Genomic DNA, 22,780 nt, shown 5'->3' with positions numbered 1-22,780 from the left:
GTCTCTGTCTCATCAGCATTAGGTTTACAGGTGTGCACTGTTGCATTCAGCTTTTATCTAGGTACTAAAGATGGACTTCGATTCTCATGCTTGATGGCAAACTCTACTGACTAAGCCATCGCCTCAGCCTAGTAAATACTTTTTATAGGACATATTAAGTTAAGAGGAAAATGTTACGTCGTGACCCTGTTTGTGGTTTTAATATAAGGGCTCAAATGTGTGTATGTGAAGTCTAGAATGCATATATACTCCCAAACATTAACAGTATTAAATAGTGAGATTCCTAATGGTTGTTGACTTCGTTTGCTTCTCTATTGTTCTCAACACCATGACCAAAAGCAACTTGGAGAGGAAAGGGAGGGTTACTTCATCTTACAGTCTATAGTCCATCATACAGGGAAGTCAGAGCAGGAACCGTGAAGGAACAATGTTTACTGGCCTGCTCTCCATAGCTTTCCCAGTTTGATTTTTTTATACAACCAAGTACCACCTGCTCACACTGGGCTTGGCCCTCCCACATCAATCCATAATCTAGAAAACGCTCCACAGATTTGCTGTAGGCCAGTCAGATGAAGGCATTTTCTCAGTTTAGGTTCTTTTCACAGATGACTCTAACTTGTGTTTTTATGATTAAAAAACAACAACAACAACCAAAAAAAAACCCTCATCAACAAAATGTTAATTTTTTGCCATCTTATTTCATCTGAATCAGTTTGTAAAATATATGTGTGTGTGCCAGTGTATAGCATATATTTAAGAATTATACAGTTGTTTTACTTTGAAAAAAAATAGATTTGAAGAAAGGACAAGGGACTGCAAGAGGGGTTGGTACAACATAGAACTGGCCTGAACACATACTAGAATTCCGGAAACAAGGTTAACAGCATATGGAAAGAGAAAACAAAGTCCTTTCTGAATTTGGCTTGTTAATAAAAAACAAACAAGCAAAAACTGGATAAGATATCAGTTCTTAAAGCTGTTCAGGGAAACACTGGCAGAATTGGATCTAAATTTAAAGTCTTGGCTGGAGTCAGGATACATAAACTTCTCTGGAACAAGGAGAATTAAAAACAACTCTCGCTGATATAAAGACCTGATAGGAGTAAAAATGAGAAATCAGAAAGAAATATGAAGTCAAATTCTTCAGCAGATAAAAGAATTGGCCTGAAATGGAAAGGGTAGTAGAAGAGACATTTGGAATGAATGCTAAAATTTCTACCACATGGACATCAGGCATGCATGCATGTGGTATGTAGACATATGTGCTGGCAAAATACACACACACACACACACACACACACACACACACACATCACAAAAAATAGTAAATTAAAAAGTTTAGAAATCTCTTTACCTAAAGATTTACTTGAAGCTTTGTCCAGAGTTTGCTTTTGACTGTTAGGTAGTTGTTCTCGTGAATCAGCTGTATACTTGGTGCTACTTTCAGATGTGGAAACTGGAGCTGAAAATCTAGACTATGGAAGTGCATTATAGGAGCAGGCCATTCACCCTAGAGTTTAGCCTCAAAGCGTTAGAGAGGGACTTTACCTCCACTACTTCTCTCATACATGATAGTTGCTCATTGAACATTTGTTGAAAGGATAAAATAAATATTTCATATGGGTCCAATGATTTGTAGGTCATAGGGAATTTTATTTGGTAAACTGTAGTGAAATATATAAACATTCATTGTTGGCTAAGTCATGTAACCATTTTTATGTAGTAATTTATAAGTTATGATAAGTAGATTAATAAAAATAGTGACATGTGACAGTTACATGGTCAATTTGAGATTTCATTACTTCAATCACAGCTAGAATAAGAAATGTATAATAATAAATAATGATAATAAAAATCTATTTTTAAAACTTAAGGTCTAAGTTTAAAAAAATACAGTGTAGCACTAATATCGGATGATTTGTATATATAAAATATGTACTGGAGCTGTGGCTCAGTTAGTTTGTGCTTTCCTAACATCTGTAAGACCTAGTTTTAATCCCCAGCACCAAAATAATAACAACAAAATTTCCATAAAAGGTTGATTAGGGCCTGGAAAGATGACTCAGTGGTGGCTTGTAACACAATGATGTGGACTTCAATTTGTGGCCTAGAACAAGCAACAAGCCTGGTGTGGCCTCTTGTGCTTGTAACCCCAGTACTGTGGGGACAGAGACAAGACTGAACGCTTCAGAGCTGGAGAAAAAGCTGCCGTAGAGGAGTAAGAAGACAGTGCCAGAGGACATCTGCTGCGCTCCTGCACGAGCACACGCACACAGGGATTTTATTGCATTTGCTGACAGTGCCAAATGTATTCTATCCATTGATTTCATGTTGCCTGTCTTTGTGATATGATACATCTTTCCACAGATTTATGGGACGAATGATAATAACTCAACAAATGGAAGAAATTGTAAGGTAAGAATAAATCACATTATCTAATTATTTCTATTGGAAACTAGTAGAGAAACCAAAAGTTAAAGGAGATTAAGTAAATAATCAGCATATCATGAGAAAGCATAAAACCAGCTAGTAGGTTTTAGCAACAACAAGTGAAAATGATGCACTCTATATAATAACATAAAAGCAATTGTTTAGGTTTAAATATTTGTATTTTTTGATAGTTCTTGGTAGCAACTTTAAATGAAACACTGCTGATTTAATTCGGATGTTTAAACATTTAAGTCATGACACTCAAAGTCAAGTGAGTTGGGGTTCAGTGCGTCCTCCAGCAAGTGTACCATGTGTGAAGTCCAGGACTCAGTCCTCCTACAAAAAAGTTTTTAAAAAGATGCATGTTTTACATACTGTTTAGCAAATGTAAATCCCATGGTGGCTTTGTTTCAAAGTTACTGAGTACAATTATAGTATTTAAGTGACCAATTCTGAACTGTTACAGTCTTTCTTCTGTTTGGCTTTTTTGGTTGGTTGGTTGTTGTTTTGATCTGTTTTCCCAACATAATTGTGCATATAAATAAGAACGAGACTTTGAATCTGTTTAAAGATTTGTTAATAGGATGAGATCACATTTTTACTTATGACCTGAAGGCTTACTTTAAAATTAATCATAGAATCAGCTATTAAACTTTTATTTTCATCTGACTTTGTCAACTCTTTTGTAGGGACACATTCATTGTGTGCTGACTACATGAAATAAGTCAGTAGCAAAAAGAGTTGAGTATTTTAAAATTAGATCTTCAAGATATGCCATCAAAATGTCATGTGCCAGCACTGATTCTTATTTAATAAACATTATCATAGAAGCATCTTAAATAAACTTTAATACCCACACGCAAATCCCTGATGAATAACTATGACTAAGTTTTATTTTTATTTCTGCATTGAAATAGTGAAAATTTTGTGGGTATATCGTCTGAATTGTGTTCTAAAGTATTGTGTCTGGCAAAGGAACCCTGGCAGTACGGAACACCCACTCCTGCTTGCCTGAAAGAATGATCTGTGTTTTCCTGAAACAGTGGCAGTTAACTATTGACTTGTCTTGATTTGGAAGCTGTCATGGTATCCCAGTTTTGCATGCCTTTCATTTCATTATTGGAACCAACACCACGCTAGGGAGTAGGAAAGAGTAGGGAATGAGTGTTGAATGGGCACGTGGCTTAGTGATGAAAGCATTTTCAGTGACACATGTGTTTTGTAGGTGCTGAGTAGTCAGTCGCCACACTAGTTCTGGGGTAGCAGAGATGAGCAGTCACCAAACAGGACTCTTTAGTGAGCATACTTGGAAACATGTCCCAAGTGCCTGGCCTTCCTGGTTCAGTGCATTTTTCCATCACAGTATTTGGGTTTGCTGTATTTTTATAAATGATCCAGGTTTTGTTTGATTTAAATAGTTTTTGCATGTTTCAGAAATCTTAAGGCCTCTCAACAAAATAGAGGACTATAACGAACTTTTAATCATCTTGCTATCATTTTAAAAAATGCAATTTCCTTTGCAGTTATTTCTTGTCATTTTATATCTTCTTTACGGAGAGGAATCCAAGCAGCAAGAAGGCCTGTACATGAGACATGTGTAGTACAAGTAGTCAGCTGGTGTTTTGTGATCTTGCCTACAAAACACTAACATATTTTGTACATTATATTTTATAACCTAACATAATTTTAATTATGCAGAACTCATACATTTATATTGTGCAGCTCTCATGATAATTTTATGTTTGCACTGCATTTTAGTTCTGTATTTTCCTTTCTTAAACTGATGATTAATTTTGCTAACAAAATTTAAATTTTGTGTTCTGCTAAATTTTCTTAAATTATTGCTTAATTTTTTATTTTATTTTGTTTTAAATTTTTGACATTCGCAAGTTTTTTATAGTTTTAGTTTTCTTTTTAGGTCGCAAACCTTAATTTAATTTTTTTATTTTTATATGTATGGTTGTTTTGTCAGCATGTATCTGAGCACCACTTAAGTGCCTAGTGCCTGCAGAGGTCGGAAGTGAATGTCAGATCCATCGGAACTGGAGTTACAGATGGTTGGGAGCTGCTATGGCAGTGCTGGGAATCAAACCAGGATCTTTGCAAAATCAGCCAACTTTCTTAACTGCTGAGCGAACTCTTTAGTCCTACCATTAATCTTAACAGCAGAGCAATCTCCTTAGTCCTGCCATTTAAAATGACTGACATGCTAGAGCAGATGTTGGTTGTCCTGGTAACTGACTTTAACCCAGGTAGTATTCCAGTAGCTAGGGTTTTGATTTTATATGAAAACTGTTGTAACTATAGGTTAAGTACCTCTGACTGAAGATGCCTTTTAATTTAATTGAAAATTTAATATATTTAGTGCCTTTTGGGTTTCTTTTTTCTTTAGACCTCTGGGACCAGAGAGTCTCTTGCTTCGTGGAGCCAGATTAAAAAATACAAAAGAAATTTTTGGTTTGTACATACTTAAGTTTTTTTAATTGTTTGTATGTTTTGTATTGGTGCTTTATATGAAGCTTTGCTGTTACTTCTGAGGTGCTGGGTACTGAACTCAGGGTCTAACACACAGTAGGCACGCAGTTCGCATAGCACTAGACAGCATCCCCAACCTCTGTAAAGCAGCTTTAAAATATAGCATTCCATGGTCCTTTGATTACATAACATTACTGTATTCAATGTAAGACGCGGTAATTTTCTTTTAAAGTTTGTTTTAATATTGCGTTTTGTTGTTGTTGATCTCTCCTTTTGAGTAGTCCTTGAGTCTTCCTCTTCCTGTGTTTGTGGATACTTGTGAAACTGAGCACTAAGAAAACGATTCTAGTAGACTTCAAATAACATGGGTACAAGTCAGTGCTTTTCAGTGCATGGTAGTAGTCCACACCCCTTCAGGTCTGTTAATAACTGCTGACTCTTTCATTCACATCTTTACGTGTTCAGCAAAATCTTACTGAGCTCTGACTGTTGAATCAGTCCTGTTGGGGACAAACACTTTATTTCTCTAAAGGAAGCGTAAATAGTACCCTTGCCTGGTAGAAATCAGGCAGAAAGGGCCACAGATTATAATCTGCCTTTCATTTGAAATGCCCCTCATGGGTATATCCATAGTGAGGATACAGTAGGTGATTTCCAGGGCTTAGAGAATAGAAAGAAAGTGGGATAGATATTTAATGGGTCCAGCATTTTTTAAAAGTGATTAAAGTATTCTCTAGTTAGATTGAAAAGATGACTTCACAAAATTGTGACTATGTTATCCTCACTGAACTATCCATGTTAAATGGTTAGATAGTTACATGTATTTTGCAACTATTTTTTAAAAATTATAATAATGATCTGATATCAGAAACCAGACTAAACTTCCAGGGTTTAGTTTTCTTATGGGACACTGAATCTTACATGACTTCCTAGGGGTAATACTTTTTGTTCTTGTTACTTTAAAATGAGGCTCCAAATTATGCAGTGTTAGAAGCAATTGTGTATTTGAGTGCTTTTAGCTTAGTCTGCTGTTTGCCTCAGCATCTTCTTTGCTATTATTTCATTCTGTTTTATTCAAATTGCATGATTTTAGTGTCTTTTTTCATTTTAGTTATTACCCCTGAATATAAAGAATAATTTTTTTAAAAAAATGCTAAGTCAAATATTTACTAAAAAGGCCCAATTGGTCTGTCCTATCTTGTTTCTTTAGTCTTACTATGCAGGAATTTGAAGGAACGTTTAAAGTTTGGTCTTGCCTAATTAGTTTCATTCAACAGTGTTAGTCCCACTATTAAGACCATACGTTCTCATCTCAGGGTCTCACATAGCAGTTCTTTGTGCGTACTTCATTTACTCTGAAAGACATGAATATTATTCTTCAGTACTTACAGAATGACACGTAGACTCCAGATTCTGGCATTCTGGGTTTCTCAGGTTAGCAGGAGTGTTTCACTGTTACTAGCATCATTAGTGTCATATGCAGGGGTTATCTGTTATTCCCACCCCTTTCTTCCATTAGTCTCAACTCTGTTGCAACCGAGAAATGAGACTCCATGGAGGTTGAATGTCTAGATCAGCAAAATTTTAGACTTAGCAGGTCTGGCAAAACTGTAAAAGACTCAAGAAAAATTCAAAGTATACAAACTCTGAGGCAGTGCTTTTTCACTGAAGCTTCCATGCTAGTGAGTCCATTTAAAATAGCAGTTTTGTTTTATAGGTGTGGCTGTATACACTGGAATGGAAACGAAGATGGCATTAAATTACAAGAGCAAGTCACAGAAACGATCTGCAGTAGAAAAGTAAGAAAATTCTTTTCACGTAATTGTATGTATATCTTACTCATATATGTGTAACATATATAAAAATAGATATTTCAGGAGCTACAGAGAAAACTCATTGGTTAAGAACACTGTTGCTCTTCCAGAGGACCCAGGTTTGGTTCCCAGCACCCACATGGTGGCTCACAACCGTTTGTAACTCCAGTTCTAAGGGATCTACATGGGCATTAGGTATATACACAATGCAGTTACTCACATGCAGGCAAAACACTCATGCACATAAAATTAAAAGTAAGTCATTTAAAAGGGCATTTCATATTACATATACAAAATGATATTCTTTTTGGATAAAGATGATGTCTTCTGACTTTGTATATACTTAGCATTGACTGTAAGTGTTAAAATATGACTAAAATTAGTGAGGGTATGAGGCATGTAGGTAGCTCTGAGTAAAATATTTGCTGGACCTGACCTCTGATCCTTATCATCCTCTTAGAAAGCTGGCCATGGTGGTATGTACCTGTTACCTGCTGCTATGTGGAGACAGAAAGATCTCAAAGGCTTAACAGTCAGCCATTGTAGCAGAAATAGTGAACTCTGGTGTAGTGTGAGGGCCAGCTTGTTGGGGTTTCCGTCCCGCCCGGTACCCCAACAGCCGGCAAATCCCAAAGAGAAATTACACACAGGACTCCATAAGGTTATAAACTGATTGGCCCTTAGCTCTGGCTACTTATTAGCTCTTATAACTTATGTTACCCCATTATTCTTATCTACGTTAGCCACATGGGCTCAGTACCTTTCTCAGTGTGACAGCTTACATGTTGCCTCTTTGGTGGTCTGGACAGGAGTGGCTGAGAGAGAGCTTCTGCTTCCAGAATACTCCCAGTCTCTTTGCTCCACCCCTACTTCCTGTCTGGCTTTCCCGCCTATACTGCCTGCCTGGCCAATCAGCATTTTATTAAAATATGATTGACAGAATACAGATAATTCTCCCGCACCATTTCCCTCTCTTTTTTTTTTTAAACAAAGGAAAATACCCATAATCCATTTGTTGGGAATGTGGGCGTAGTATTTCAGGCTACTTCCTGCTGATTGGGGGCGCTGATAGTCTTAAGGGGACCTAAAGAAAATTTAGAGTTATAATCAAGTCATGACTGGAGTATCCTGTGAGTCTCGATCATCTCAGGCAGCAGTCTTGGATCAGTTCTGGATGTCGACCTCTGTCATCTGGGCCATCTGTTCCTATCGGAGATTTTTCAGGTGGCCTCCCTTGGTCAAAGGTGATTATTCTTAACTCTGAATAAATCCAGAGTCTCTCGTTTTCTGTGGAAACAAAAGCAAAATCTCTTCTCCAAAGTAACATACCTTTTGACTTCAGTTTTGAAGCCAAGGTATTTTCAAAATTCCTATCTTGGGTTAGTTCAGCAGCATTTATAAACAAAAGTCTTTTAGCAGTTGTTGCTCCTTCCTCAGCAATCAAACAATTTAAAGAGAGCATAATAGCATACAGTATGAAGATTCTCTGTGCATTTTCCATCTTTATGTGGCTTTATTTTAACCTCTATTTTTTTTATTTTTACTTTTACTTTTTGAGACAGGATCTTTGTATATCTTTGTCCTGGAATAACACTGTAGACCAGGCTGTCTTTGAACTCACAGAGATCCTCCTGTCTCTGCCTCCCCAGTGCTGGGATTAAAGGTGTATGCTACCACACCTTGAACTCACAGAGATCTGTCTCTGCCTCCCAGGCATTGGGATTAAAGGCGTGTACTACCACACCTTGAGGTCACAGAGGTCAATCTACCTCTACCCCTTGAAGTCACAGAGGCCAATATGCCTCCGCCTCCCAGGCATTGGGATTAAAGGTGTGTACCACCACACCCAACTACTCTCTTTCTTCCTTTTTTTACATTAAGAACTTTAACTTTTAGCCTGCATATATATTTTTAACACACTGTAAAATGTTTAGAGGTTTTCTTCCTCTTTGAATCTCTCTTTACTGTATATCTCTTTTTCTGACTACATAAGCCTTTAATTTACTAAACAATATGGAGAGCAGTGGCTTTGACGGCTAGATGCAGCCCAGTCCCCAGCTCTTCAGCCTCATGGCTGAGATACCAGCCAGAGCTGTGTTCACTGCCACAACTCTATGGCGTTTCAAGGTCCCTGCCAGCAAGCAAGCTGCAGCATTCTGCTCACAGACCACACTCAAGTGCTTCAGGCTGCCTGCCTGAAAGAGTCAGAGTCTGCCTTGGCAGGACAGCCTAGAAAGCCGGCATTTTAAAACAGCGCAGCTTTTTTCCTGCTACGACTGAAAACCGAAAAGCATGCATTCAGCTTTTCACCAACAGCATTTAAGTGTTTCGTGGCAGGACCTCTTAATGAGCTGCAAGGTTTTGCAGCTAAGGCTGAGTCAAGAAGCCTCTCTTAGATGAGAGCATTTGCTTGCCTCTAGCAAGCAGAGCAGAACCGAAAAATTGCTGCTACCAAGAAAACATACTTTACTCTATTCTTTCCCAAACTTTCTCAGGCTTTCTATGGATTCATTTATCCACGTTGGGCGCCATATGTAGTGTGAGGGCCAGCTTGTTGGGGTTTCCGTCCCGCCCGGTACCCCAACAGCCGGCAAATCCCAAAGAGAAATTACACACAGGACTCCATAAGGTTATAAACTGATTGGCCCTTAGCTCTGGCTACTTATTAGCTCTTATAACTTATGTTACCCCATTATTCTTATCTACGTTAGCCACATGGGCTCAGTACCTTTCTCAGTGTGACAGCTTACATGTTGCCTCTTTGGTGGTCTGGACAGGAGTGGCTGAGAGAGAGCTTCTGCTTCCAGAATACTCCCAGTCTCTTTGCTCCACCCCTACTTCCTGTCTGGCTTTCCCGCCTATACTGCCTGCCTGGCCAATCAGCATTTTATTAAAATATGATTGACAGAATACAGATAATTCTCCCGCACCACTCTGGGTTTAGTGTAGAATCCTGTCTCAAAATATAAGGCAGAACAAGATATCAACCTTAAGCTTCTACATAACACACACCTGTCTTTGTAGGCATGCAAACCTGCATAGAGGCACACACACCCAAGTACATAAATAATGTCACACCATGCATGGTGAGGCCACTCCAGTAATCCTAATACTTGGAAGGCAGACAGGAAGATTATGAGTTGAGGCAAGTGACCAAAAGCATGTCAAACCTGGCAGTGAGTCCAATCCTGAAAACAAATGGGGGGAGGAAGGATAGAGGGTAGTTGAAGAAATAAGATGGGGAAAGTGTTATTTCTTTACTGAGTTGAAATATCAGAAGACACAGTTTAAAACTAGAAGAGAACCTAGAAAGCTAGGGGAAAATATGTAAGCCAGCATAGAAAGTAATGGACTGGGCCTGAAAGCGTGTACTGCCCAAATTTTCGTGTATGGATGATAAAACTCTAGAGGTGCAAATTGGCAAGAAACAAACAATAGAGCCCAAAGAATGCTGAGAGAAAGAGAATATTACTTTGACCAATTGCAGTGATGTTAGGTGCTTAAAGTCAACTGCCCACTAGAACAAAAAGTCAACACTCTTCTGAGAAACATGAAAAGCTATAGACCCTCCAACCCATTATTTATAATAATTATTTCTAATAAAGGTGAGGGAGTAGAGAGTTTTTGCCAATGCGAAAGCATGCGCCGGGCCATGGGCTCAGTCTTCAGCATCCAAAAATAATGATGATTGAATACATGTGAAACAGAATTATAAAGACTTTTAGAGGAAGTCAGGAGTCAGACTCTAGACAAATGATTGTTAGGCAGGCAAAAAAGCATAACTCCTAAATAAAAATTAATAAATTAAATTTTATTTAAATGAAAAATGTTCTCAAACTCTTAAAGTATGGAGACAAGTTACAGACTGGGGGAAAATGTTTGCAAAGCTCACAAACATTTAATTAGCTGTGATCAGAAACATGAATCACATTTCATCAAAGGATTTGTAGGTGGCAAATCAGAGCAGACAGAGATGCTCAGTCAATCCCATTCTTAGGAGAATATCATATCACAACCACAGTGAGGCTAACCCGCTGTTGGAGCAGTCATAGTATGTGCTAGGAGGAGGCAGAGGAACTCGATCTCACACATTATTGTGAAGAATGTCAGATGGTGACATTCCCATTTGGGAGATAATTTGACAGTTTCATTTTTTAACAGCTTTATTTATAACAGCAAAAAATCTGGAAAACAGCCCATTGTCCATACGTGGGTAATAGTTGAACAGGAAAATCTGGTGCAGCTATGTCATAGAGCACTATTCAGCAAGAAAAAGGATTTATAGTATATGCTCAGCCAGAACAGGCTGCAAAAATAGAGTTTTGCATTTGGTGAAAAAGTCAAATTCAAAGATTGCATACTATGTTTCCAGTTTTAGAAATTATAAAACTGTATAGGTGGGGGAAAGATTATTGCTGCCAGGAGACAGATTCAGTATGGGGTGAGTCAATATAAAGACTGATGGAAGCTGGAGAGTTGGCTTAATGGTTAAGAACGCTTGTTGATCTTGCAGAGGACTTTTGTTTGGTTCCTGGCACCCACATTATGGCTCACAACCATCTATATAACTCCAGTTCTAGGGGATCTGACAACCTCTTCTAACTTCCACAAGCCCCAGTCGCACATGCGGTGTACATACGTAATATGCATGCAAAACATTCATACAATAAAATAGAAATTCTTAATTTTGTTTATTTTTTTGAGACAGAGTCTGTCTATGTAGCCCTGTATGACCTGTTGCTGCCTTTTAATCCATGGCTGTTCGTATCAGAAACTGCAACTTCACTGCTATCAGCAGTGGTTAGGCCTAGAGGGCCTCAGCTTGAGGGAATTCTGTCCGGAGCTCAGGCACCAACTCTTTTAAAGCTATGAAGGGAACTTAACTAAATCTCTGTCCCTCTAAAGAACAGAAAATTCAAGGTTTGAGGTGGAATTCTGTTCCTCAGAGAAGCTGAATAGCAAGTAGCTCACCTCCTCTCTTTGTGTCTCTCCAAAAGCCTCTCATGCTTCTCTTCACCTCTCCTTAAAAACCCTTCTCTGCCTGGCTCCTCCCTACCACTTCCTGTCAGCTAGTTTGATCCCTATCTTCACTCCTTTTTTAAAAAAATTTTTTGATTCATTTTACATATCAAATACAGTTCCTTCTCCTTCCCCTCCTCCCCTGGCCCCACCTCCTCTCAACCCAGCCCCCATCCACTTCTCAAAAAGGATAAGGCCTCCCAATGGAAGTAAACAAAGCCTGGCGCATTCAGTTGAGGCAGACCAAGCTCCTCCCTCCTGCATCAAGGCTGAGCAGGTATCCCACCATATAGAATGGGCTTTAAAAAGCCAGCTCATGCACCAGGGATAGATCTGGTCCCACTGCTAGGGTTCCCGCAAACAGAGCAGGCTACACAACTGTCGTCCACATGCAGAGAACCTAGTTCAGTCCTATGCAGGCTCTCCAGCTGTTGATCTAGAGTCCCTGAGCTACAAGCTCAGGTCAGCTGTCTCTGTGGGTTTCCCCATCATGATCTTGACCACCACCCCACACTAATAAAATCGCCCCTCCCTCTCTTCAACTGGACTCCAGAGCACGACCTGGTGCTTGACTGTGAATCTCTGTAGCCACTTCCATCAGTTACTGGATGAAGGTTCTATGGTGACAGTTAGAGTAGTCACCTATCTGATTACAGGAGAAGGTCAGATGAGGTACCGTCTCCACTATTGCTAGGAGTCTTAGCTGGGGACATTCTTGTGAATTCCTGGGAATTTCCCTAGTGCCAAGTTTCTCCCTAACCCCATAATGGCTCCCTCTATCAAGGTATTTCTTTCATTACTCTCCCTTTCCATCCCTCCCCCAACTCCATCATCCTGTTCCCTCATATTTGCATCTCCCTTACCCCCAGTTTTTCCATTAGATCTCATCTGTTTTCCTTTCCCAGAGCAATCCATGTGTCCCTCTTAGAGTACTCCTTATTACCTAGCTTCTCTGCAAAGTCATGGAGGTGGAAAAAATATGGACTTAGAGTTGATGAAACCCTTTGTACTGATTTTACAGCTTTCTGTGAGGCTACAGTTTCAAAATTAAATCAAGAAATTCTTTAAAAATTTATTCATGGAATGGCAAGGTAAAAGAACCACCAAAAAAATTAAATGGGTAATTGGAATGGAAGAAAGTGTAAGTGAACTGAGAATGGTAATGGTAGCATTTTGACCATTGTTGAAGCTATGTCTTGTACATGAAGATTTATTATTGTGTTCACTTTATTTGTATGTTTGAAGTTTATTGAGAAGCATCTTCTTTAACTATACATATGTATATTTACCTATTGAGTTCATTTAGTGTCACCCATATGTACATGGGTGTGGGGCTGACCATTTGGGATTGGATAACCTGTATGGGAGCCCATCTGTATAAGAAACTGATTTTCCCCCTCCCAACAACCATTGACCAGCTCTAACTCTTCACCTAGAAGCAGAAACATGTGGAACTTTCTTCATCCGTGTTGGAATGTCAACTGATGTTCTTATGTAGTCTTGTTCAGGCAGCATATTGTTGAGAGTTCACATTTTCCCTGTCATGTGTTGGGACGACTATCTAACAGCATACATCCTGGTCCCATGGCTCTTAGAACTTTTTCACCCTCTCTTTGATGTTCCCTGAGCCTTATGTGTAGAGATCAGTTTGCAGATGTGTCAGATGCTATAATTGTGAATCTCTGTAGTATTCTGAAGTTTTTGGTGATAAAATGTTTCTTCATATCAAATTTATGTTTTTAAATTTAAAGTTGAATCTGTATGGTTCAGCAGTACCTACTCAGTCTTGTAGCAATGCACAGGTGACTAGGACCAAAACCTGAAGGAGTCCATTTGATATATGAAATATGACATAGAAAGCTTGTTATAGTAATAGACACAGAACAGATGAGGGAGTATTAGTGAGTTAATATCATCATAATCAGAATTTTATTACTTATAAAGTTCACTATGGTATTAGTATTGTAGTTGTTTCCATTCCAAAGTCTCACTTGTGAACCATAAGACTCTTTGAAACTATTATCAGATGTCTGCTTGAGAAAATTCAGTCTAGAAATATATATAAAGTGTGAATCTGTTATGCGTTAGGTTTTTTGAGATACAATTCTTCCTCCTTTAGACTTTCTAGTTCAACTGAAAATTAAAACTAATATACAGTGAAAATTAGATAATATTAAGACTTTCTTTCTGGAAAGAAATCTTTTCAGAAATTTCTTTCTGAAAAGACTCTTGTCTTCACCCTTGTGTTTAAACTCTAACTTTAGTAAAGTCTTTAATAAATATCTTTAATAAAATCTCCAGATCTACTTTTATACTGGCTAGTCCTGAATTATTTTTAGTGTCAGAGCCAAGAATTCCAGTTTGACCTGAAATAATGTCCCTAAAAGACATTTTAATGTCTTTTTATACAACTTGCTAAGAAAACTTACTGTTTAGGGCTGACTACTTAAGATTGGATAGCGTATAATGGGGCACATCTCTAGAGAAGACTGATTCTTCCTCTTTTCACAGGCAATAATTAATTGCTTATAGCTCTTTGTCTAAGAGAGGAACCTTGTGAAGTTTCCCCATCCATATTGGCATATCAACTGGTGTTGTCATTGTTCAGATCTTGCTTAGGTGACCATATTGTTAAGATTTTATGGATGTAGCTCCCTGTCATATATAGAAGACACCATCTTTTGTGTGACAAAACTTTTCCTAGGAAAATATAGCATACATGTCTACTCACCCCAGATAGGGAACCCGCAACAGACCCAAGTACAGAAACCAGCAAAATTCAACTTGGTGAACCAATGAGTTTTATTGGGGTTACTTATAGGAGCAGAAAAGACTCAAAGAAAACTGTATCACCAATGCCTATGCCAGCATAGGTGACAGCTTACATCTGGAAACCTGAAGCACACTGCATAGCATGCAGACAGCTCAACGGGCTGAAAAGTGCTCTTTCCAAGTGACTCATTTGGTCTAAACTTCTAGGCAGCTGGTCTTATCTGAGAGTCTTCTTTGTAACTCAGCTCTACTCTTCTGGGAAGGACTGTAGGCATTTAATGCTTACTCTGGCAGGGAGAGGCCTAGTGAGTCTGGGCAAATTGAGGGATTTTCTCAAGTCTTCTGAGTTGTTTACTTTCCTGCCTAAGGAGCTTCCTTGCGGTATGAACTATTTCGGTCTCAAAGTAAACTTTACCTAACACCATCACACAGCAGGTGTCCTCTGGCTCTTAAATTATTTTCTACCTTCTACACTGTTCCTTGAGCTTTAGACGTAGGAGTTGTGTTGTAGATGTACCACTTGGAACTGGCTATCTCATGGTCGGTTGTTCTTTGCATTTGATCAGTTGTAGACTTCTGCTGCCAAAGGAAGCTTCTTTAATGAGAGGTGAGAACTACACTTATCTTTGCGTGTAAGGATAGGTATTTAGAATGAAACTGGAAATTACACTGGCTTATGAAAATGATAGTAGTAGGTTCTTTAGGGTTCATGACCTCACTAGCTACAGATGGCAATGTTTACAGTACCAGATATGAATTCCCTCCTGCTGAGCAGGCCTTAAGTCCAATTAGATACTTGCTGGTAACCCCCAAGATAGAAGTGTCACCATGGTACTTTTGGATCTATCTTGCTGTGCTGTTATGATTCATAGGCTTTACAACTGGGTTTTCCTGGTAATTATGTTTTATTTAATGGTCATTACAATAAAAATAAAGGCTGTCGTTTAAAACAGCTATAATAAAATCAAATATATTCAATACAAATATTAATTTGTAAGCATATGAACATACAGTATATTGATATGTTTATATTCTTTTTCTTTAGATCAATGAACACATTTTTAATAATTTATCTAATAATCCTTATTTCTGAGGCCATCATCAGTACTATCTTGAAATATACCTGGCAAGCAGAAGAAAAATGGGATGAACCTTGGTATAACCAAAAAACAGAACATCAAAGAAACAGTAGTAAGGTATTATGTGTTATTCATAATTCAGCTTTAAGGAAGCTCTTTGGGGACAATTGATGCTTTGCTGGGAAGGACCACAGTGATGTCATCACAGCATTGGTATTGACAGGATGCTTTTGCAGAAGAGCAATCAGCATGTTAGCAGTGGTGTACTTTCCCTAGTTTAGGGCCTAAACTTTTTGTGTGTTCTAGTAGCATGGCTTGAATAATTAGATCACAAAAATTTATATGTCAATACATGTACATTCGACTTCGATATTACAAATTCAGGGCTTTAGAAGTCATTTATTGTACCATATAAATGAATTAAAGAATATATTTGTTTTCATTCATGTTTGAATAATTGAAGAAGTCATAACAGTCTTGATGTACCAAGAGAATTTAACCTGCAATTTTGGTAAATAATCACTCTTTAAATTTCCATTTAATTAATATGTACCTATTAGAAAACATCTTGATCCAGGAGACAACAAAGCAGATCAGTATAGGACCCTGTTACCAGTACCATGTACATTCCACAGAGTACATATTGAAAGGCAGCTCTGCCGTGTTATTGTCTGTGTAGTGTGTGTTCTTCAGTTTCTATTTTTTAACAATTCTCCTGAGGAATTATGTTCCAGTGTGTCTAGGTTACACTCACATTTTAGTCACCCATAGTAGGATGGCTAGCACATTGCACAGAGTATAGTGATAATGTGGTGCTTTCATCATGCCAGGTAACTTCCAAAAAGGAACAAATTGCGCTGTGGAAACTTAACCTTTACCTTAACCAGTAATATAAGTAAATAAAGGAAATGCAATATTAAAACAATTTACTCAAGGAATTTCATATTAGTTTACCTCAGAATATAGTTGATAGTTTACTTAGATAAGAACCTTCCGCTAATTCCCATGTATGTTATCTAATAATCCTTTCTCCGTTTTCTAGATTCTGAGATTTATTTCTGATTTCCTTGCTTTTTTGGTACTCTACAATTTCATCATTCCAATTTCTCTGTATGTGACGGTTGAGATGCAGAAATTTCTTGGATCGTTTTTTATTGGCTGGGATCTTGACCTATACCATGAAGAGTCAGATCAGAAAGCTCAAGTCAATACTTCTGACCTGAATGAAGAGCTTGGACAGGTGAAGATGATCCTGATATTTTGTTTTTCTCAGAAAATTATATGTAAAGATACTGATATAATAGAAAATACTATAAAACTTAGGCCAAAACACCTTTTACTTTTTTCAGCTAATTCTTATTCCCACTTTATGTCCTAACGTCTTTCTTCCACTATTTACCAGTATGTTTCTATATGATATTTTATCATGATTTAAAATTTTTAGGCATCAATTACGGAATATAAAGCTATACCTGGGACTAGAGAGATGATTCAACTGTCAAGAGCACACAGTTTTAGGGAAGTTCAGCTCCTAGCACTCACATTGGGTGTGAGTTCAGAGTCACAACTACCTCTAACTCCAGCTCCAGGAGATGCAGTGCCCTTGACCTCTACAAGCACCTTCAGTCATGTGCACTACCCACACACACAATCTCATGCATGTGCATCATTAAAAAAATAAAGTTGCCAGGCAGTTTTGGCACACATCTTTAATCCCAGCACTCGGGAGGCAGAGGCAGGTAGATCTCTGTGAGTTCGAGGCCAGCCTGGTCTACAGAGCGAGTGCCAGGACAGCTGCACGGGGTAATCATATCTCAAAAATAAATAAATAAATAAATAAATCTTTTAAGAGGGGAGGGACAACGAGGAAACTTACTTTACCATTTTGTATACATATCCAAAGCCTTGCCCACTTTGCCTACTCTGGTGGTGGTACAATTTAACATCTAATAAATATTTACATTATGATTTATAATATTATTTCCAAACCCTTTTCTTCCTAGTTTTTTTTCTTTGTAGTACTATAATTATGTTTTCTTCATGCATTTTATTTCCCCTGAAGTTAATTGCTGTTTCTTTCCTTGCTTAGTTTTGTATACTTGAAACAAGTCTTCATAAATATATTCTCTCTCTCTCTCTCTCTCTCTCTCTCTCTCTCTCTCTCTCTCTGTATTCAAAGCTATCAGTTAATCTATGATCTCCCTCCCTGTCCCCATGTATAATTTGGGTTTGCCTTTTTTATTTTCTTTTTGAGATGGGGCCCCACTTCTTGATGCCCAATCTATGTTTAAACTTCTGAGCTCATCTGACACTACCTTTAATCCCAGGACTTGGAAGGCAGAGGCAGGAGGATCTCTGTGAGTTCGAGGGCAGCCTGTTCTCCATAATGAGTTCCAGGACAGCCAGAGTTACATAGTGGGAACCTTTCTCAAAACTAACAAACCTGAGCCAAATGATTTTCCTATCTCAGCCTTCTCTGTAGTTAAAATTACATATGTAGACTGATATTGGGCTATGTGCAATAAATTATTATTTTACGTAGTAGACATTTCCTATGTCTAAAATATTGTAGTTACCTTTATTGTCCCCAACAGTATGGACGTTAAGGTACAGTTTCTTATTATTCTTTATTTCTTGGTTAAAACAATTTTCCCACTTTATTTCTTTGATTTTGCACATTGATCTTTTATCCTGGAATCTCATTAAACTTTCTTATTAGTGCTAATAGATTTTTTTTAAGTGAATTCCCTTGGATGATGTATATGTAAATTCATTTGATATGCAAATGGAGATAACTTTGTCTCTTTTTTCCCCAATCAGATAACTCACTTCTTTTTTCTGACTAAAAATTTTAGTACGATGTTGAATAAAACACATGAGAACAGACAACCATGCCTTATATCTCTGCTTATAGGAAGAAATCATTCAGTATGATATTACTAAGTTTCAAAGAAGCTTTTATCATAGTATGTTAAGTGTTTTTATCATAGAGTATTGGATTTTTATCAAGTGATTTTTCTGTATCTGTTGAGATAGTCATTTTATTAATCGAATAAAGGACACGTATCAATCTGATAATTTGTACACATCAAATTAATAATTGGATTCCTGAGATATCTCATATACTTATGATATATAATCTTTTTTATACATTTCTGAACTTAGTATATATATATGTGCATATATATTCATGAAAAATAATGGTCTGTAGTTTGCTTTTCTTTTCTTGTGATGTCTGTCTCTCTTTCTACTTTTTATTTGTATTTTTGTTTTTGTTTTGAATATGTGTCTATGTGTGTATATGTGTGTTTGTGAGAGATTAGGGGTGTATTTCTCCATTACATATGGAGGCTTGAGAGGGTCCTCCCCTATCAATCTCCACTTTTTCTTTTTGAGACAATCCTTTTCCTATGAACCTAGAGCTTGGATTTTTCAGCTGGTTGGCAGTCAGCAAGCCCTACCGATCTTCCCTGCTTCCCTTAGTGCTGGGGTTGCTGTCGTGCATGGGTGTCGCTCTTCTTGTTGCTGCAGCAAGTGTTCTTCTCTCCAGCCCCACTGCTTCTCTTTTTAAAAGACTTTTCTCTCATCATTATAGTAATCAAATCCTCATACTAGTTTGCTCTCAAGACTTCACCATTGTATCCTTCTCGTTCAGAGTTCATCTCCTTGGATCAGCCCCCAAGAGTAGTAATATAATTTGTCTCACATTCTTTTTAAACATTATTTTTAACATTTATCTTTTTCACTCTATTTGTCTCCTGTCCTCAGTTTTGACTTCTTCTGTCCTTTATAAACTACTTCTCATCTCTAACATCTTGTATTGCTGTCACTGTTTTCTTTCCTGTTTTTATACCATCTCTCCTGGTCTCTGTTTACTGTCTAGGTTAGTAAGCATTCCTTCTACCCTTACTTCAGTGTAAGTGTCAAGTCATACTGTTTTAAATGTAGCTTGACTGAGAGATAGACGTGAAATTCTTAACTTTATTCTCAGTCACCTCTACAGATCAACATATATCAAAAAATATGTGTAAATTTTAAATATTTTTATTTGTTTTATTTTCTTTACATCAATAATAGCTTCTTAGATTGTAAGAAACTTGCCTTTTGTATATTGATGTTAATAAACTAGACTTTAAAAAACAGGAGAAAGTTTGCTTGTTCAACAGTGACCCATGACCACAAAGGTTTCTTTTGTTCTGTTTCTCTAGGTGGAATACGTGTTTACAGATAAAACTGGAACACTGACAGAAAATGAAATGCAATTTCGAGAATGTTCAATTAATGGCATGAAATACCAAGAAATCAATGGTAAACTTGTACCTGAAGGACCAACCCCAGACTCCGCAGAAGAAAGCTTATCTTACCTTGGTAGTTTATCCCATCTCAACAACTCAACACATGTCACAACCGGTTCTTCTTTTAGAACCAGTCCTGAAAGTGAAACTGAACTAGTAAGCAACTTTCAAATTAGTAATTATGGGTTTTAGATGAATTAATTCTCTTCAATAGGTGGACACAGGAAATTTCTATCAGTGAAGCAAGAAGTATGTATTTGAAATAGATGTCTTGATTTAGCACCACAAAACACTATTCTGAGACCGTAGTTACAGCCCAGTTTAGTTTGTCATTATTGAGCATCTTTAATGCCTTAGCTCACTAGTTAGTAAATGCTGTTACTACCTAGAAGTAAAATGAGGAAAATGTATTTTTTTTTCTTCTTAAGACCTTACTTTTTCACAAGGACATTGTCCTTGCTTGCAGTTTGTTTAGGCTGTCTAAAAATATGCTCTTAACTAAAGACTCCTAGAACAGCATGAGATTGAAGTGCAAACTTTGCAGCTCTTACTCAGGCATCCCAAGTCTTTGCACTCTTGTTTTAGCTCACAAGGTTTTATGTCTGGTTTCCTGTATGGTGTTGGAAATGTGCTTTGGTCATGAATGTTTATGTTTCTTCAGATCAAAGAACATGACCTCTTCTTTAAAGCAGTCAGTCTTTGCCATACTGTCCAGATGAGCAATGTTGAGGCTGATGGCATTGGGGACGGCCCCTGGCAGTCCACCCCCGCACCTGCACAGCTGGAGTACTATGCGTCTTCACCAGATGAAAAGGCGCTCGTGGAAGCTGCAGCAAGGTGACTGAGCCTGATTTTCCTGATCCTCCAAGAATACTCTTGAAATAAATGTTAGAATATTAGAGATGTCATATAAAGTTCTCAAATGTAAATTTAAGTTTTTTAATGATCTTTTAAAGTGTTTAGTATGAATTCTACTTGAAAAACTTGTAAAAATACTTTGCATTATTTTGGATATAGTCTGACCTGTCATGTTCTTAAGAATAGTGTCATATTATTCAAAGGCAGTATCATAAATACTCCTTAAACTTTCAATTCACGTACCTCCATTCAAACCAAATTATAAAGGTATAATGTAAAATATAAAATATTTTCCTTTCAATATTATAATTTCTTTGTTCCTCTTATTCCTAGAGCTGGTATTATATTTATAGGCATTTCTGAAGAAAATATGGAGGTTAAAGTACTTGGAAGACTGGAAAGGTAAATTCTTTCAAATATGTTCTAGTCCATAATAAGTATAGGATAGGAATCTGCAAATTATGGCCTATAGGCCAGTTTTGTCCTCCAGTCTGTTTTTGCATAGCCTATGATCTATTGCATTTAGAGTTGTTTAAGAAAGAAAAAGAGAGTAAGGGTGTGGGATAATGCCCTTTTACCCTGTAAAGATTTATCACTTGTATTAGTTTAATAAAATGCTGATTGGTTAATAGCCAGGCAGAAAGTATAAGAGGGATAACAAGACTAAGGAGAATTCTGGAAAGAGGAGGGACTCTTCTCAGATGCAGACTTTATCATTCAGACACAGTGACAGCAAGATGAAAATGCCATACTGAGTAAGGTACTGAGCCACATAGCTAAACATAGATAAGAATTATGGGTTAATTTAAGTTCTAAGAGCTAGTTAATAATAAGCCTGAGTCAGGCAGTGGTGGTGCATAACTTTAATCCCAGCACTCAGGAGGCAGAGGCAGGTGGATCTCTGAGTTCAAGGCCAGCCTGGTCTACAAGAGCTAGTTCCAGGACAGGCTCCAAAGCTACAGAGAACCCTTTCTTAAAACAAACAAAAAAAACCAATAATAAACCTGAGCTAATAGGCCATACAGTTCATAATTAATATAAGCCTCTGTGTGTTTTGTTGGGACTGAATGGCTGCGGAACTGGGCAAGACAGAAACTTCCAATAAGAGAGAGAAGGAGAAAGAATAAAATGACTCTGGTAGAATAGAAGTTAAAGACCTGCATAGGCCACAGAGTGATACTAGCCTAGGAAATCTGGTAAAGCCCTCTCTCAGAATTGAGAAAGGAAAAGAAAGGCTGGCGATATAGTTTGCCTTGCATGCAAGAATAAGTCCTAATATACAGCAGAGAGAGCTATATGGCCTATAAAGTCTAAAATTACCTGATTTTATATGTAAAACACTTGCTAACCACTTCTCCAGAGTAATGGCATTATTATATTGTATGTCATACAATAGTATTCTGTACTTTAGTTTACTGTTTACTGAATTTGCTTATATATTGAACACACTCTTGAGGTTGAGATTCCATAGGTTATCGAATGAAGAAAGCTTTTTTTATCCTGTTTTTGTAGTACTGGAGATCAAAACCAGTGTCTCAGGAATGTTAAGCAAATGCTGTGCCATAAAGCTGCACCCCAGCACACGTTCCCTTGTGTTGCCTATGAACTTATGCTCAAGCATTCAGGAACACCAGTCTACTCATCCTCTTTCTAATCTGATAAGTTAGTCTATATGCCCGTTGCTTGTATACCTCAATCCTTGCTCTGCTTTTTCATACTAAAGAAGTCCGGCCCATTCTGAAGCTACTTTTATGAGGGAACATGTTGCCAACTTAGAACTTTGATTGCTTACATATCATTATAGAATTCTCTCCTGGAAAACATTGTCAAGCCCCACTTCAGTTATCCTCGTAAGTTTTCCCTCAGTTCCCTAAAGAGGCATTTGCTACCTGCCCTCTACCCTCATACCTGCCCAAGTTCAGCATCATTGCCGACAAACCTCAAAGACTGCATAAAGGGAGATCTGGTGAGATGTGTTAGGAAAGGAAATGATGGCGAGTCAGTCCGCTGGGCAGATGTGGGTCCCATTCCTTCTCTA

The 22,780-nt window shown here is 37.7% G+C and overlaps 1 protein-coding gene across 3 annotated transcripts in view; it reads left to right on the top strand.

Moving 5' to 3' along the window:
- The window catches only part of Atp11b (ATPase phospholipid transporting 11B (putative)), a 103,502-nt gene that overhangs the window by 34,738 nt on the left and 45,984 nt on the right, over positions 1-22,780 (top strand). For all 3 annotated transcript variants that reach the window (XM_085682342.2, XM_085682341.2, XM_085682343.2), the window contains exons 8-15: positions 2,368-2,415; positions 4,823-4,887; positions 6,623-6,704; positions 15,556-15,706; positions 16,632-16,829; positions 19,798-20,040; positions 20,546-20,721; positions 21,076-21,144. In XM_085682342.2, coding sequence (XP_085538468.2) covers positions 2,368-2,415; positions 4,823-4,887; positions 6,623-6,704; positions 15,556-15,706; positions 16,632-16,829; positions 19,798-20,040; positions 20,546-20,721; positions 21,076-21,144 — 1,032 coding nt within the window. The remainder of the gene's footprint in view (positions 1-2,367; positions 2,416-4,822; positions 4,888-6,622; positions 6,705-15,555; positions 15,707-16,631; positions 16,830-19,797; positions 20,041-20,545; positions 20,722-21,075; positions 21,145-22,780) is intronic.

This window comes from Myodes glareolus, chromosome 20 (assembly GCF_982192425.1).
Source record: "Myodes glareolus chromosome 20, mMyoGla1.1, whole genome shotgun sequence".
In the NCBI taxonomy this organism is placed as follows: domain Eukaryota; kingdom Metazoa; phylum Chordata; class Mammalia; order Rodentia; family Cricetidae; genus Myodes; species Myodes glareolus.
Note: the sequence above shows the minus strand (reverse complement) of the source record. Positions and strands in the feature narration are given on the sequence as shown.